Genomic DNA, 18,029 nt, shown 5'->3' on the forward strand with positions numbered 1-18,029 from the left:
TCACAGACTTGACTGACAGTTACAGTAGCTTCAAGGGGGTAAAAAAGAGTACTTAATGTTTGATTTTAGTCTTGTTCCTGGTTGTTCTGATCAACCACACTCAGTTATGGGTCTTGGCGAAATAACCAAGGATATCCTTTACAGAATTACAGGTACACTATTTACGTATTGCAGTTGTGTTGAAATATCTAAAGTTGAATATTGAAATGCTACAAAATGTTTTCTGATGTAAGAATGCGTAATGGAATAAATTGAGTCTTGATTTAGAACATCTCTCTCTCTCTCTCTCTCTCTCTCTCTCTCTCTCTCTCTCTCTCTCTCTCTCTCTCTAATAGGGAAGCTAGCTCCCCTCCCGCCCAAAATTCAACACAATTGGAATGAGGGTGCATGCAAAGGGTCTTGCATCCCCCATTTCCCCAACAGTATGCTATATGAGCCTCATTCATGTTATGATTCCATTTTTTAAAATAGGATTTTAGTTTTGTATTCATGTAAGCATGCATTTATATCTTTACAAATCTGGGAATATAATGTAGTTAGTATTCATAAGATGCTTTTGTCCCAGTGCCAAAGCTTCAGCATGTTAGCCTTCTGCAGTGTTCAGAAGTTCCCTTTTCCTACCTACCTGACCACCAAAGGAAAACCCATGCCACAGGTGGAGATTTTCTCCATCGTTGCCACCAGTGTTGGGATGCATCCCTTTCTTTAAATTCTACATCATCATAAGGAGGCTTAAGCATAAGGAACAACATGATAAGGAGGAGAAAAGCCCAGAAGATGGTTCTTTACCTTTGACATAGCTTTTCTGGTCAGACTACTGCAATATACTCTGCCTAGGTATCCCTTGGAATTCAACTCAGTGACTCCAGCTGATGCAAAACACCTCAACTTGGTTATTAGTGGGAGCTAGATGGAACATGACACCAGTGTGAAACATCAGGGGGACATTCCAGGATTCTCAAAACCTCTACAGTTTTGGCAAAACTTAGGGCACCTTGTCAAGGAGTCCAAGCTCAACCCCATGGGTTCTCAGGGTTATTGTTCACAAGTAACCTAAGCTTTTCTTTTTTATGTACATAACATAAGAACAAAACAGAAGCCAATGTTGGATTAAGCCGATGGCCCCTCCAGTCCAATACTCTGTCACACAGTGGCCAAAAATACCAGGTGCCATCAGGAGGCCCAGCAGTGGGGCTAGGACACTAGAAACTCTCCCACAATTCCCCCTCAAACACCAAGAATACGTACATCACTTGACCCAGACCGAGAGTTCCTCTCTATACCTTGTGGCTAATAGCCACTGATGGACCTCAAAAAAATTGTATGGTTTCTTTTTAAAATTTCTGACAAAACAAAGATTTGTTCTATTGGCAACACAATTCTTTAAAACCATAAAGCAGAAAAAACCAAGAAAGTTAGCTTAACTAGCAAACACGTTTTCAAGACTTTTGTTAGATGGCACAAACCATAAGTTCAAGAGTCAAAGGCCACAGCATCATTTTTGTATGTATAACTGGCTATCGCAATATAAGCATATTGTAGTCTGGGCCTTCAGTCCATCAGAAACCAAGCTAGACTTCTTTTCCAGGTTCTTGGCTCAATCATAGTTTTTTTTAAAAAAAAATTGTTGACCACATCTCCACATAGTCTGTCTGGAACCCTCTAGAAAATTACCTCATCGGCTTCTAACATGTCACCCCTCAGTCTTCATTTCTTCAAGAGCCCTAACCTCTTTAACCTTTCTTCATAGGGAACGTGTTCCATCCCCTTAATCATTTTAGGTGCCCTTTTCTGCACCTTTATCAATGCTACAATACCTTTTTTTGAGGTGCAGTGACAAAAACGTACACAGTATTCCAAATGAGGCCACATCATCGATTTATACAGGGGCATTATGATACTGTCTGATTTTTTCCCCAGTCCCCTTCTTACTAATCCCCAGCATAACATTTGCCTTTTTTATTGCTGTCACACACTGAGTTGACATTGTCAGTGAGTTATCTACCAAGACTCCTAGATCTCCATTACCGCCAGTTCAGACCCCCATCAATGTATATTTATAGTTAGGATTTTTGGCTCCAACATGCCTTGCTTTGCCCAATTCTCTAAATCCTCCCAGGAGTGGCAGGTAGTGGACTGGCATTCCTTGCTTCAATCCTCACAAGTGACAAGGAATTAACCCTACATGCCTTTTCTGTTGATCACCACATGCTCTTGAGTCTCTCGCAATTTTGAAAAACAATATTTTGAGGGGGCTGTATATTGCTTCTGCACAGCCAGCAACATTTACCACTGCCTAGTAGAAAGATAGGCTGAGGAAAAATGGGAAGAGTGAATGACAAGAAGTTAGGCCCCGATTCATGATATTTTTTTTAATTGATTTCCTAGTTCGTATTGCTGGGAACAGTAGTTTTCATGGTTTTCATATTTTTGCATGACTATGAGGCACATGTAAGGTCTGGGTATTCTTCAGTCCCTTTGGGAAATCATGTTTGTGGTTTGATGAGGGAAGGATTAGCAGAGAGGCAGGATGGAACTGAGAGGCACAGGAGAGTGCATTTCTTTGGTACTGTTGAATGTGTATAGTGGCCCCTGTCACACGGGCAGGAAACTGCAGAGGAGAAGTGTGGCTGTTTGCCCCGGGGCAAACTAACATGCAGTAAAGCGATCAGACCTACTGTGGAGGTTCTGTGGAGGTACTGTGGAGGTTCCATGGCAAGGGAGAGGTGCCGATCACAACACACGCCTGCGCGCAATGAAGAAGCGCGCGGCACGGCGAACTGGTTTTCTTTTTTTGTGTACACTACGAATGCGCATGCTCCGTTGGGTGCGTGTGCGCATCCACGGAGACGTGGGGGGAAAAAAACCCTTTTCCGCAAGGGGACATGGGCGGGCGCCGGATACCACCGGAAACGCGATCAGACGCCCGCCCTTGCCCCGCAGTTTCTGGAAACTAGTACCTCCAAGGTACTAGTTTTTTGCTGCGCTTTTTCGGCAGGAAGCCTCAGTTGTGCCACGGAAGCGCTACGCTTCCCAGATGTGCTGGTGAGATCGCGACCGGAAACTCCGCTTGTCTTCCGTATCTCTTGCGTGGCTAATGTTGCGTGTGACCGCAGCCAGTGTGTACCAAGCAAAAGGTCCATCAAGCAAACACAAGTGGCTCCAGATGAAGCCCAAGACTGATCACTTATGACCACTCATGAGACCATCTATGAGAAATCTTCCCTGATAATTTTTTACAGTAATTATACTGTCAAAAGGCTGTGCTTACACTGGCTGTGGATGGGGACAATCCTGATGTAACTGTCCATTTGCCACCTGCTCTTTCACATTATGCAAAAGATTAGACTCTTAGTGAGTTCTCAGAACAATAGCGGGGGGGGGAATCCTTTTACAAGGTAATTTCTGCCTATGGTACCACAGCAGATTCTGTACTTGGAGGAGGTACTTTCCTCTCCCATAATGACTAATGCTTTTCTGAACTTCTTACCAAGAACCATCAGATGTCCAGAGACCACAGGAAAATAACACATGAAGCCCTGAATAATAGTTTAATAATAACAGATTCGCTTGAGCAGACAGAAAAGATAGGCTTTGCCACTTGAAGCTCTTTGATGTTTACACTTGGGATAGTGCAAAGTAACTCTGCATAGAATTGCCCTGTGGGTGTACCTTCCCTAATTGGTGGTGCTGTGACTTGTATCCGATGGAACATACTATAAGTAACTTGGACAGACCTCACCTAGTGCTTATTTTTTCCTTCAGAGTGACCTCCTTCTAGATTTTTATTTAAAAGTTACAATCAGACCTCAGTGCCCAGGCATTGGACAACTGTGGTGCAAGAACCTAGAACACAGATGGAGAAAGTGATACCACTGGTGCAGGGATAGGTTTCAAAGCAGGAAATCAACAGTCACTCCAAAGTGGGTATACCAGGATGATGACAACAGGAGAATATTCTGCCTTCCAAGTTTGGCTCCTATTTTTTAATTTATTTACTTACTTCATTTATCATCCAACTTTCTTGCTGAGACTCAAGACATTAGTGCCATTGCTCATGCTGATGCTCGTCATGTGGAGGGCATGTTCCATTCATCCCAACCTGAAGACTCATTCAATTCAGTGCAACAGGAATGGTTTCATCCCTATTCCACATGAATGTTATGAGCCAGGAGTTCTTGTCATTGGAGGGATTGCGTCTCAGATTTTCTTCCATCACAACCCTGTGCACTTTGGTGAGCAGCCCTCTCAGATGTTGATCGAGGAGGCAGTGTAAGGATCCATTTCTTCTTTTTCATTAGTTTTCAGCTTTTCTGTTAGACCATAATACTTGAATGGATCAATACAGCAAAAGAAAGAAAACATAAAGAACAGATCGACTTCATTTTGATGGGTTGTCTCTTATGGAAGACCCTCTTGTAAGTGGATGGTTCTGAGTTGTAGAGGGGGGAGAACCAAAATCCCACCCAATATGGAAACCATATTCCAGTGGATAGTTAGATGATTAAGTCATATTCTTAGTTTTACCTTCAGAACACCTTGTTAAATTAACCAAAAATTGCTCTGGTCTCCTCCCATACTTCCTTCATTCTCATGTTTCCCATCAATCGGTATATCTCTGTGCTTGCCTTTAAAAAACCTATTGCCATTTTCAAAATGGAAATGTTTCACTCTCTCTTTGATTCTCATGCCTTGACCTGGGTGGTCGAGGCTAGCCCAACCTTGTCAGATCTTGGAAGCTAAGCAGGGTCAGCCCTAGTGAGTACTTGGAAAGGAGACCTCAAAGAATAGCATTGCTGTGCAGAGGCGGGCAATGGCAAAACACCTATGAATGTCTCTTGCCTTGAAAACCCTACAAGGTGGTCATAAATTGTCTGTGACTTGATGGCACTTTTCATCACTGCCATGGTTTCAAACCCAGTAGCTCCTTCTATTTCTTTAAAGCACCATGACAGTAAAAAAACATTTTATTCCATGTTATAACTACATTTAAATAGTTATGACATTCAGCATTCCAGTGCAAAACAAAATTGGACATTCTTGTTTTATAGATCTATAGATACTAGGGTTGTTGTCTACTTGAGATCTGCATTCAGAACTTAATTAATCAACTCTACCCTCCCACACCCTGTTCCTATGTTAGAATATAAATTCACAAATGAAATTGGTGGAAGTGATCAAGTTACCTTACTTTCATTTTATTGTTGCAAGTCTTGTTTAATTAGCAATCCTGTGCATTTTCAGCAATGAAGCTTTTATTAAATCTTACCAATATACATCATATTTACCTGTAACAAGAAAATTCACCGATAAAACAAAGTAAAATCAAAATCGAGCATAGCATAGCATTTTACAAAAGTGGCTTGTTATGAAAACAGGGGAGAAATGAATGATCTTTTAACAGAAATGCACCAATAAACTTTTAGAGGGAAGCTAATAATATTTTTAAAATATGATAACAAACTGTTATTGTTGATTAGAGAAATATGGTTTGAAAGAACCATTTTTCTAATGTTAGATAATAGTAAATCAGTGCCATGTTTAGAGGCAGAGTCTGCAATTTTATCCATTTGGGGAAATGCCCACACTTTAACATACTAATCATCAATAGTCATCAGAACACAATTTTTCCATTTGGCTGCCATTAAACATTTAGCTACAGTCAGTAGAAGAGAAATTAATTCCTGTCTGATCTTGGGAATCTCAGGGTTATTCCATAAATTAAAATTAATGAGATTCCTGAATCCAATATCCAGTAATTAGATGAATGTGTTTTATTATCTTTTCCCAAAATAAAAGAACAGAATGACACCTCCACCAACTGTGTAGTAGTGATCCCTCCTCACATCAATTCTTCCAACATTTGGGAGGGAGTAAAGAATATATATGATGTAGTGAAGTGGGAATGATATACCAACGTGTAATCCTATGCATTTGATTGGAAAGAAGTTCCATTGAACTTGGTGGCCCTCTGGCTGAGTGAGCATGCATAAGACTGAGTGGAACGTGCCTCAAGTAATTCTTGCTTCAGCCATATATTGCCTTCCTAGCCTCAGCTCCACTGTCTCCAGTATGGAGGAAATAATCCCTCTCGGCTTCACAGGGTTGATTCAAAGATAAGTGTTAAAGTCCAATAACATTGTAATGCATGCAAAAACCGTTTCAGAATAATGAAGTGCTATGTAAATGCCAAGCTTTTCATAAAGACTCCAGTTACTTTTCTTTCACACTTCCAAAAATGGCTACAATAGACTTTGCAATAACTATTTCCTTCTGGTTTGGGGGAACTAAATATATAATGACCTGAAACAATAACACACATTGCAGGTAGCATTGCCAGAAGAGCAGAGAGTTGCAGAATATTAATGTTACATACATTTCAGAAGTGTGTTCACTGTTTTTTTTTAATCTTGGAGACATCTCTATGCAAGTAAAATTTTACGGTATAGGAAATGTCCTCTATGGTGCTACAGACATTTTTGATACGTTGTTATGACTCATGTACCTCTGCCCCCCCAATCTTCCTATATCTGGGCCTTGAGAAAATTCTGTTTTAGTCTGTATATGAGGAAATATGCTTGCACATGAAAAACCATACTTTGAATAAAACTTTGTTGGTCTTAAAGCTGCCAGTGTACTCAAACTTTGTTCATGTATCTCTCGTTACAGTGTGGACACAAAGCACTATCAGCACATCCTTGCTTTGGTCTTTGCTGTGAAGGAAATCAATCACAATCCCAGGATCTTACCTAACATCACCTTGGGGTTCCACCTCTATGACAGCTACTACAATGCACACATGACTTTTAAGGCTACACTAGCTCTGCTTTCCTCACAGCGTGAACACGTCCCCAACTACAAGTGTGATGTTCAGAATAATTTGGCAGCTGTTATTGGTGGACTTGGTTCTCAGACCTCCATCCACATGGCCACCATCTTAAAGATCTACAAGACTCCACAGGTAGATTTTGTAGTGGGAAGGGCAGAAGAATGCATTCCATGCTCATCTAATCAACAGTGATAGGTAAACTTCTCTGAGCTCAACTTGAAACCATTTGCATTCTTGTAAGCATCTTTGCCACTCTGTAGTCATGCTCAACAGAGATTTTTAGAAATGGCAGTCCCTCTCATCCTCCTAAATAGACTTCCCAATCCTCCTCAGCTTGACTTCTGGCAACAGATAACAGAAACCATAGCTTTTGAAGTCTCTGTAATTGAATTATAGCTTGGAAGAAGTATAAACAACAGGTATCATGTACATCATGTCAGGCATTGTGATCAGGTTTGGACTGATCTGTGATTGACTCATTGTCCCGGAATTATTATTCCACTTTGAATTAAAAGCAATGTGTGTTTTTAATTTATGCACTGTATTCATACCTGCATGGCTACATTCATCAGGTAAAAGAAAAGGAATGGGTGGGGGAGTGAGATCTCCCCTTTCCTATGAGTTTTTATGTATTTCCACATGTATCTTACTAAAGAGAAACTTTAGGAAGGAGATAGCTCCTTTGCTCATAAACTGATATCTATGCAAATCTACTGGATGTGTTTATGATCACACACTATTTATACATAGTTCATAAAAATCTCTCTACATTTTATTATAGCTTTCCTACGGCTCTGTTCTCTCAGGATGGGATGATGAACAGTTCTCTTCATTGTACAAGATGGTCCCCAACGATGGCCATCAATACAAAGGGATTGTCCAGTTGCTTGTGCATTTTAAATGGATATGGGTTGGACTCATTGTTGCAGATGATGACAATGGGGAAATGTTTTTGCAGACTTTGATTCCTTTGTTTTCTCAGAGTGGTATCTGTTTTGCTTTCATAAATAGAATCCAAAAAATGACTTATGTTTTTGGAATGATAGAGTTGTTTTTAAATAAGTGGAAAACATTCCCACTTTTGATGGAAGGCAAAGTCAATGTCTTTGTTGTCAATGGAGCACCTCCATCAATGGAAGAGTTAAGCTGGCATCTTCGTTTTGTAGACACAAATTCACCAAAAGGCAAAGTGTGGTTAGTGACTGCACATTGGGATTTTGAATCAAAAAGCTATCAAAGAGATTGGGATATACAGCATTTCCATGGTGCCATATCCCTTACGATTCATTCAAATCAGCCAACAGAATTCAGGACATTTCTTCAGAGGGTTAATCCTTTCTGGGCAAAAACAGATAGCTTCATCACAGAATTCTGGGAACAGGCATTTGACTGTTTATTGAAAGAATCCAATGGAAGGAAGAGTGATGAGCCCAAGCCAACCTGCACAGGGGAGGAAAAGCTGGAAAGCCTCCCAGGGCCTCTCTTTGAAATGAGCATGACTGGCCACAGTTATAATATCTACAATGCTGTCTATGCCATTTCACATGCTCTGCATGTTATATTTGAATCCCGTTCAAAACTCAGGCTGGAGCCTTGGAATTTAAAAGCATGGCAGGTAATTTCCCCCCAATTCTGTTTTCTTATTTCAGACAGCATACTATTGCCTTTCCAATCTTTGCAGAGTTTTACAGATGTCTTCTTTCCAGAAGGATGGTTTCAAATATCTCTGTCCTGCTGTTTCAGTCTGAAAATTCCTCTTCCTTCTGCAGATGAAATAACAGACTACTTATTTTTGACCTTTTTTCTCCTCACATCAGCTTTTCTCCATAAAATATATGATTCTTTGAACATGATTAGCATTGCAAAAAATAAGTATATTATGTGTATGGTACATCAGAGGTTTTGGATCCTGGGGAGTCCCAGGTTTACCTTCTGGGAACTCAGGTAGCAACAGTGGGGAAGATACTTCTCTATGCACCATCCCAGGGATGAACTGTCATTGAATGTAAATAACACTGAGAATAGAAACCATACAACATCTGTATAAATTCAGAATAGAAAGAATACAGCATCGGTGACACCAAAAGGCAGAAAATCATAACAGTTGAGGAAACTAAGGAAATGTAAAATGTGGTAACTATTATCTACAAAGCCTCAGTGCTCTTGGTAGAAATATATGTAGCTGTCCTGTTGTTCACTATGAAACAATAGCTCACTTTATGGAACATTAGTAATGATCCACTGAGATTTTCACTAAATATCACCCAGTTCCTTTCCTTGGTACAACCCTATCACAAATAGTTTGTATCTGTGCCAGCCCCATTATCCCCATTATAGCCTGTCTTGAGGTTAAACGGTATCCCTCCTTCCCCTTTTCATCAGTGGAGAAGCTGGTTGCATCCAACCCCATGATCACTGGTTCAATTTCACTTTCTTCTCTCATGCGTCAAGCCCAGTCAGCAAGGAAGCTGGGAATGGGTTATTTATTTATATTATTTACAACATTTATATTCCAGCTTTCTGCCTTCATCAGAACTTTCAAGGCAGCTAGCACATTAAAAACCTACATAATAAAATCACATTTTAAAAACCATTAAAACTAACAAAACACACATCAATAAAACAATTAAAAATCAAAGTTAAAATGCACATAACATAAACACAACAATTATAACATAGGGCAGGAAGGAGATATCAGTGAGAGAATGCCAAATAAAACATAAAAGACTTCACCCATTGGTGGAAGATGGCAACAGAAGGGCACAGAAAAATCCCCCCTGTGGAGAGAGTTCCAGAGTTTTGGTGCCACCACCAAGTAGACCCTCTCCAGAATTGTAACCTGCCTAATCTCAAAAGATGGGGACACCCAAAGCAGGGCCTTGGAAGATGACAGCTCTGGTTGATTAGGTTAATAAAGGATTAAGTGGACTTTCTGCTACTGCCCACAATGGCCAGCCATCAAATTGTTTTCTCAATTCCTCTTTCATCTCTGGGCTGGCGACATTCCAGTGGGTTGGGACAAACTGCATCTGGCAAGGGAGGTTCTTGACTCAGACACCTCTTCTCAGACGTGGCACCAAAAGTGTTGGGATTCCCTCCCTCGGTGAGATTTATCTGTCTCCCTTTAGCTTTGTCATTCACAAGTGGGTGAAGACTTAATCTGTTTTGTTTGGCATTTCCTTACTACCTCTCATTGACCCTCCTCCCTGTTTGTCTCTCTGTTTTTATGTGTAATGGTTTTAAACATATGTGCATATTCTTATGTATATATGTTGTTTTAATTTTTTTGATTGCCACTTTGGGGGCCCAAACAAGGGTGGAAAGGTGGCCAAAAATGCTTTGGATGGATGGATGGATAGTTGTTGGTCTTAAGAAAGAACATGCTTGTGGCTAGATCTGGACAGATCTATAAGCAATGGAAACATACCTGGAAGAGATTTTTAGGAACATGTTCATGAGGATTCTGACTCTTTGGTCTCACTGTTTCTTTTGAACCTAGCTGAACCATTTTCTAAGAAGAATCTCATTCAACAACAGTATAGGAGATGCTGTGCACTTTGATGAAAATAGAGAATTGATTGTAGAATTTGATGTTACAAACTGGATCACTTTCCCAAATAAGTCTTTTGTTCGAGTAAAGGTTGGAAGTCTGGATCCTCATGCTCCCACAGGCAAGGAGCTGAAAATTCAGGATGAGAACCTAATGTGGCATAAATGGTTTACCCAGGTAAGAGAGAACAGCAAGTCTTTTGGCCCAGATGGCGTGACCGTTAAAAAAAATCTTTGGCACTTATTTTTTTTAACAGGAATCTAGTTACAGTGACAATTAAAATAGGACATTAAGGTACTAATTCTCAAAATTCTTATCTTGGCCACAGTTCACAACATGTGGATTTTGCCCTTTTTTGTGTGCCTGTAATTTTACCACCATCTTTATGGTTTTCCAGCTTATTGTGAAGTCTTCTTATATGAAGATGATATCAGCTGCTGAATAATTCCATGATTAAATCCTTGGGGGAAATGAATGTGTTTAGACTGATCCAGTCTTAGGAAAGTACATATGTTATCAGTCGTTATTTATTTATTTGAATTTCTAGGATGCCCTTCCCTGCACAGCAGGGCTCAGGGTGGGTTACAACAATAAGTATACACCATTTTAAACAATCAAAACATAGCTACAGAACATAATTATCCAGCAAATTTAAGAATGGAAACATAAATGCATATTAACCTGTAATAGACCTGAGTGTTTAGAATAATCCCAGATCCTGAGCAAGTGGGCAAGAGTCACAGACAGAGGCACAGAATGAATAGTGCCAGGTGGAGAAGGGAAAGCCAATGGGGCACTGGAGGGGACTGTATTGGAGTGGAATAGTGTTAATTAATACTGAAATGTCACTTCTTGCTTCATAATAGGATGTGACATCAGGAAACGGTAGGAATTTTAATCACAGAGATTTGAAACTTCCTAGAATTTCATAATACCATTTTCAATTTTGAAACAGGAAGTGACGCCCTGGCACTCCCTGCCTTCCTCCCCCTGCAGTCCTCCCAGAGAGAGCTAGCAAACCTGCTTTAAGCCTCACCCCTGAGCCACAGGAATATAACAGGAGTCTCGATCATTTGTATTAAGGCCAGTGCTACTTCAAGTTTCTGTGAATGGTCTGGTGAAACTGCAAGTCAGCAAAGTTTACAGATGACAGCCATTTGCAAAGGTTGACTAATATAAATTCTGGTAACTCTTTAAAGAGCCATTTTTGGCAGGAAAACAAACCTGTTCAGTTCTTTTCAGGAAGGGGTTTGTTATGGCCAAAGCCCTAGCAGTCTGGCAACTAGTCAGCTGAACATCATGATGTCATGAAGAAGAAAAGATTGGATTTATACCCCCAACCTTCACTACCCAAGGGAGTCTCAGAGCAGCTTTCCTTTCCCTTCCCCTCCCTACAACAGACACCATGTGAGGTAGGTGGGGCTGAGAGAGCTCTTGACAGAAACTGCTCTTTCTTCAAGAACAGCTCTTGTCAGAACTATGGCTTGCCCAAGGTCATCCAGCCAGGTACAAGTGGAGGAGTGGGGAATCAAACCTAGTTCTCCCAGATTAGAGTCTGTGCACTCAACCACTACGCCATTGCCCAAAGCTTCATGGGAACAACAACAACAACAATAATAATAATAATAGACTTTATTGTCATTGTACATAGTACAATGAAATTAAAGGTGCAATCATTTCAGTGATCTACAGCAATACTCATATACACTCACACAACCATTCACAACCATCCCATAAGTCCCTTAAGGTTCACATTGCAACTTAAACCACCAATGTCACCCAAATTCCAATTTCATACAGCATTTAAAGCAATAATAGCTCTCGAATAAAAACTATTTTTAATCTGTTTGTCCTTGTTTTAATTGCCCTATATTTTCTACCCGAAGGCAGCAGTTCAAACAGGGAGTGTTCAGGGTGTGACAAATCCTGCAGAATGTTCTTTGCTTTTTTCAAGCATCGAGAACTATACGATTCCTCCAGGAACGGGAGAGGGCAGCCAATAATCTTCTGGGCTGTGATGATAATTCTCTGGAGTGCTTTCCTCTCCACAGCCGTACGGCTGGCAAACCAGGCACAGATGCAGTTAAAATGCTCTCTATTGAGCAATGATAGAAGGACATAAGTATTTTCTCACTCAAGTTATTTTTCTTTAAAAGTCTGAGAAAAAAGAGCCTCTGCTTGACCTTCTTCACCAGAGCAGTGGTGTTAGCGCTCCAGGTCAAGTTTTGCTCAATAATCACTCCCAAAAACTTAAAAGTGGCCACCCTCTCCACACGTTCTCCACCAATAAACAGTGGCTGGATGTCCGTTTTGTTCTTCCTATAGTCCACTACCAATTCCTTGGTCTTGGTGGTATTAACGATCAAATTATTTTCCCTGCACCAAACACAAAGCCATTCCACCTCGTCCCGAGCACATATATTTTAGATGCCAGCTGTGCACCACATTGGCAGCAATTGTGAAACTCAAAGAACTACTAAAATATCTTTTCCTAAAGAAGGTTCCCAAGTCAGTAATGCCATTATATCATCTCAACATCCACCTTGCCCATTTTGCTCAACAGCCAAACATTCTCAATTTTCCAGACATTTTTCTGAGTGGCATTTCCTATATTTATGGGCAGGTTCCACCTCTTTCTGTTTGCAATGACAACTGCCATCCAGGTTACAGCAAGAGAAAGAAGGAGGGAGAGCCATTTTGCTGTTATGATTGTATTTCTTGTTCACATGGGAAGATTTCTGATAAGAAAGGTATGAAAATACAGATATATAGAGAGATATTAAATGTACCATACACTAAGGTATCTCCAGGAAATCTCAGCAGATGACAAGCAACATTTTTCTGATATGGACAATCTCAGGGGACAGTAGATGGACACTCTTAGTGGATTGTCTTAAGACAGGCCTAACCATCTCCTTTCAACAAAGCATTTCCTAGATATCTCAAAGAGGTGTTTATACACAAATCTCAAATAAGTGTTTATACACAAATACTAGAATTGTCTGAGGTAAAATTGGATAATTAGAATGCTTGGTGTTGGGGGGGAAATAGACATTGTGGGTATTTCCGAAACTTGGTGGGATGAGGAAAATCAGTAGGATATGGTGGTGGGATGAGGAAAATTAGTGGGATACAGTGATTCCTGGTTATAAAATATATCAGAAGAATAGGGGGGAGGTGGGGCCCAAAAGGAAATATAACACTGGGAGTTTATCGCCCACCAGATCAAAAGATAAAGGAGGATTATAAAATGATGAATGAATTAAACATAGTGGCTGGATGAAATAACTGTGTCGTAATTGTTGTTGTTGTTGTTCAGTCGCACAGTTGAGTCCGACTCTTCGTGACCCCATGGACAATCTCCCGCCAGGCTCTCCTGTCTTCCGCCGTCCTCCGAAGTTGGCTCAATTTCATGTTTGTAGCATCGATGACACTGTCTAACCATCTCATCCTTTGCCGTCCCCGTCTTCTTTGACCTTCAATCTTTCCATACATGACTACTGGGAATACCATTGCTTTGACCATGCGGACTTTTGTTGGCAGGGTGATGTCTCTACTTTTTATCATGCTGTTTAGGTTCGCCATCGCTTTCCTCCCAAGGAGCAGGCGTCTTTTAATTTCATGGCTGCAGTCACAGTCTGCGGTGTTCTGGGATCCCAGGAACGTGAAGTCTGTAACCACATCACCCTGCCAACAAAAGTCCGCATGGTCAAAGCAATGGTATTCCCAGTAGTCATGTATGGCTGCGAGAGTTGGACTATAAGGAAGGCCGAGCGCCGAAGAATAGATTCTTTTGAACTATGGTGCTGGAGAAGACTCTTGAGAGTCCCTTGGACTGCAAGAAGATCAAATCAGTCAATCCAAAAAGAAATCAACCCTGACTGTTCCCTGGAAGGCCAGATAATAAAACTGAAGCTCATATACTTTGGCCACCAAATGAGAAGGGAGCACTCACTGGAGAAGACCCTGATGCTGGGAAAGATTGAAGGTCAAAGAAGACGGGGATGGCAAAGGATGAGATGGTTGGACAGTGTCATCGACGCAACGAACATGAAATTGAGCCAACTTCAGAGGACAGCGGAAGACAGGAGGGCCTGGCAGGAACTGGTCCATGGGGTCGCGAAGAGTCGGACTCGACTGTGCGACTAAACAACAAATGATATGGATTATGTAATTTGAAATGACTTCCAAGTTAGATCTTGAGGAAAGGCTGTTGGGATATGGCAAGATCTATATTTCATTCATTATAGGGTTAACATATTTGTTATCATTCTTCCTGACCTGGAAGTACAACCTGGCTCAGAACAATCCTGTATGTTAACTGGTGTGTTTGAGCAACTGATTGGATGGTTTCAATTTACCAGTGTTTGGGTTGGCTTATGAGTTTGAGCTTCTTACTGTTAAGGTTCTAGAAGAGAGGTTATTTGCTTGCAGCCTCATCCTAGACTTCTACGTTTTTCCTCTTAGAGACTTGTGATATCTATTAGCTTACTTTGCCATACAAATATGTGGTTCAGGACTTTGTTATTTTATTAGAGCTTTTCTGTTTTCCCCATTCCTAATAGGTTTAGGTAAAGAACTTCATTTTCATTTACAACTCTAGTCTCTGTGCCTTATTTACCCAACAAAAAACAGCCTCTCTCTAGTAATCCCCCCATCTTACACTTGAGGTTGTCCCCCATAGATCACTTGCATTAATTTCCTGATTTGATTCTGAGATTTGCTTGTTGTTGTTTTTTTCCAGACATGGATGACTGTATCAAATGCCCTGAAGACCAATACCCAAATAAGGCCCAAAATGAATGTTCCTCCAAGAGTCTTAGTTTCCTGACTTATGAAGAACCATTGGGGATCATTGTAGTGTCATTTATTCTTTCTTTTTCTTTGACTACAGTGTTTATATTGATCACCTTTATAAAAAATCATGATACTTCCATAGTCAAAGCCAACAACCGGAGCCTCACCTACATCCTCCTCATCTCCCTCCTGCTTTGCTTCCTCTGCTCCTTCCTGTTCATTGGGCAGCCGGGGAGGGTGACTTGCCTTCTCCGACAAACTTCCTTCAGCATGGTCTTCTCTGTGGCCATTTCCAGTGTATTGGCCAAAACAATCACTGTAGTTCTGGCCTTCATGGCAACCAAACCAGGATCCAGAGTGAGAAGGTGGGTGGGGAAAAGACTGGCAAACTCTATTGTCCTTTCCTGCTCAATTCTTCAAGCAGCTCTTTGTACAGTTTGGCTAATTTCCTCTCCTCCATTCCCACACACGGACGTGAAGTCACTTGATGATAAAATGATTCTAGAATGTAATGAGGGCTCATCTATGATGTTTTTCTGTGTTTTGGGCTATATGGGTTTTCTGGCTATTTTCACCTTCACTGTGGCTTTCTTTGCCAGGAAGTTGCCAGATAGTTTCAATGAAGCCAAATTTATCTCCTTCAGCATGCTGGTCTTTTGTAGTGTTTGGGTACCATTTGTTCCCACCTATTATAGCATTAAAGGGAAGTCTGTTGTAGCAGTGGAGGTCTTCTGCATCTTGGCCTCCAGTGCTGGTTTACTGGGTTGCATATTTTCCCCTAAATGCTACATCATTGTTATGAGGCCTGAGCTGAACAGCAGGCATCATTTAATACCAAGGAAGTACCAATGAATAGGAATGTGTACTGCTACTAATTAGATCAATTTATTAATATGTGTATGCTATAGGAGCTTCATTCATATTTTAATTTCATCTTCTGAAACAAGATTGTTGATTTGTATTCATGTATTTGTGCATCAGTCTCTTTATAGATCTTGGAATATGATGTAACTGATAGTTAATATTCATAAGATGCTTTTGTCCAAGTGCCACGTTAGGCTTCAGCTTGTTAGTGTTCTACACTGTTCAACAGTTCCCTTTTCCTACCTACCTCAGCACCCAAGGAAATGCCATGCCACCTGTGGAGATTTTCTCCATTATTGCTTCCAGTGTTGGCTTGCAACTTTTTCTTTAAATTCTACATCATTATTTTGAGGCTTCAGTATAAGGAACAGCATGGTAAGGAGGAAAAACGCCCGGAAGATGGCCCTCTATCTTTGACATAGCTTGTCTGGTCACCTGGAGCCACACCACAGTAACACTGAAATCAGACTTCTGCAATATACACTGCATAGGCATCCCAGGGAAGTCAACTTAGATACTCCAGCTCATGCAAAACATCTCAACTCAGTTATTAGCGGGAGCTAGATGGAACATGAAACCAGTGTGAAACATCAGGGACATTCCAGGATTCTCAAAAACTCTATTATTTTGGAAAATCTTAGGGTACTCTTTTAAAGGAGTTCAAAGCAATGGTCCCCAGGGGTGTTGTACACAAGTAACTAAACCTTTTCTTTATTTTATTAAAATTGTATGAAGTTTTATTCAATTTCTGTCAAAGCAATGATTTCATCTATTGGCAACACAATGCTCTAAAATTATATACAAGGGGAAAAAACCAAGAAAGCTAGCTTAACTAGCTATCATGTTTTCAAGATTTGTGTTAGATGGCACCACCCTGAAGTTTAAGAGTCAAAGGTCACAGCAGAAGCGTTCTCTATGTTACTGTCTATTGCAATATAAGCATATCATAGCCCAGGCCTTCAGTCCATCAGAATCCAAACTAGCCTTCTTTTCCAGGTTCTTATCTCAATTGTAGGGTTTTTTTGGCCAAACGACATCAGGTGATTATGATAGCCAATTAACACACAGTCTGTCTGGAACCCTCTAGAAAATTACCTCATCACTCCTGACCTCCTGCCTTTCATCCTGTGGGCTGCTGGTTCTCATGAGAAGCTAGTTATCACTTTCCCAGTTCTGGCCTTGAAGATGATAAGGGCTATGTAGGCTAAGAGATCAATTAGAAACACCTGCAGGATGGAACAAGGCCTTTACCATTCACATTGATCTTTGAGGGGGGGCATGATTGCTTTGCCTCTCACACATCCCTAGAAAAGCTGAGATTCATGGCCCAAACCATGACTTGAGCTTATGTACCTAGGCAAAGCAACTACACTTCTCTGAAGGGAGGTAGATCAAGGTTTTCAAATCAGCATAAGATAAAATTAGCAGAGCAACATTCATATCAAAGCAGAAATACAGAAAATCCCCTCTTAAGGCCTTACTTGTCCCCCTTGATGGGACAGACTGTCAGCCACGATGTCCTGGATGGCCTTGACATGAGCAGTTTCAAAACTAAAATCCTGAGGCTTAAAGCCCATCTCAGGATCCGTACATTGTTTCTCTTCATCAGGACAAGGGATTATGGTCTGTTTCCACAACAAATTTGACACCATACAGATACTTAGTTTGCTAAGGGCCCAAACCAAAACGAGGCCTTCCTTTTCCAGGGTAAAAAAATGTATGATCATGGGACAGGAGTTTCCTGCTCAAACAGACTACAGGATCAGATAGAAGCTTCCCATCATCTCTGTTTTGAAGTAACACAACAGGGATTATGGTCTGTTTTCACAACAAATTTGACACCACACAGATACACAGAAACCTTAGTTTGCTAAGGGCCCAAACCAGAACCAGGCCTTCATTTTCCAGGGTAAAAAATGTACGATCATGGGACAGGAGCTTCCTGCTCAAACAGACTACAGGATCATATAGAAGCTTCCATCATCTCTG

General features: G+C 40.8%; 1 protein-coding gene across 1 annotated transcript; it reads left to right on the forward strand.

Annotated features, from left to right (window-relative positions):
* Positions 1 to 4,072: 4,072 nt before the first annotated feature.
* On the forward strand, positions 4,073 to 16,028 carry LOC107122982 (vomeronasal type-2 receptor 26-like). Its single transcript, XM_015426133.1, has 6 exons — positions 4,073 to 4,272; positions 6,670 to 6,961; positions 7,611 to 8,444; positions 10,329 to 10,556; positions 13,003 to 13,129; positions 15,124 to 16,028. The coding sequence occupies exons 1-6, from the start codon at positions 4,073 to 4,075 to the stop codon at positions 16,026 to 16,028; spliced, it is 2,586 nt and encodes an 861-aa protein (XP_015281619.1).
* The last annotated feature ends 2,001 nt before the right edge of the window (positions 16,029 to 18,029 follow it).

This window comes from Gekko japonicus, unplaced genomic scaffold (genome assembly GCF_001447785.1).
Source record: "Gekko japonicus isolate JY-2015 unplaced genomic scaffold, Gekko_japonicus_V1.1 scaffold171, whole genome shotgun sequence".
NCBI classification, from domain to species: Eukaryota; Metazoa; Chordata; class Lepidosauria; order Squamata; family Gekkonidae; genus Gekko; species Gekko japonicus.

Excerpts from the sequence above, each read along its gene's own strand:
- LOC107122982 (XM_015426133.1), top strand. The coding sequence starts at position 4,073 with ATGTGGAGGGCATGTTCCATTCATCCCAACCTGAAGACTCATTCAATT. Across the intron at positions 6,962-7,610 it reads AGATCTACAAGACTCCACAG|CTTTCCTACGGCTCTGTTCT; the intron begins GTAGATTTTGTA and ends ATTTTATTATAG. Across the intron at positions 8,445-10,328 it reads GGAATTTAAAAGCATGGCAG|CTGAACCATTTTCTAAGAAG; the intron begins GTAATTTCCCCC and ends TTTTGAACCTAG.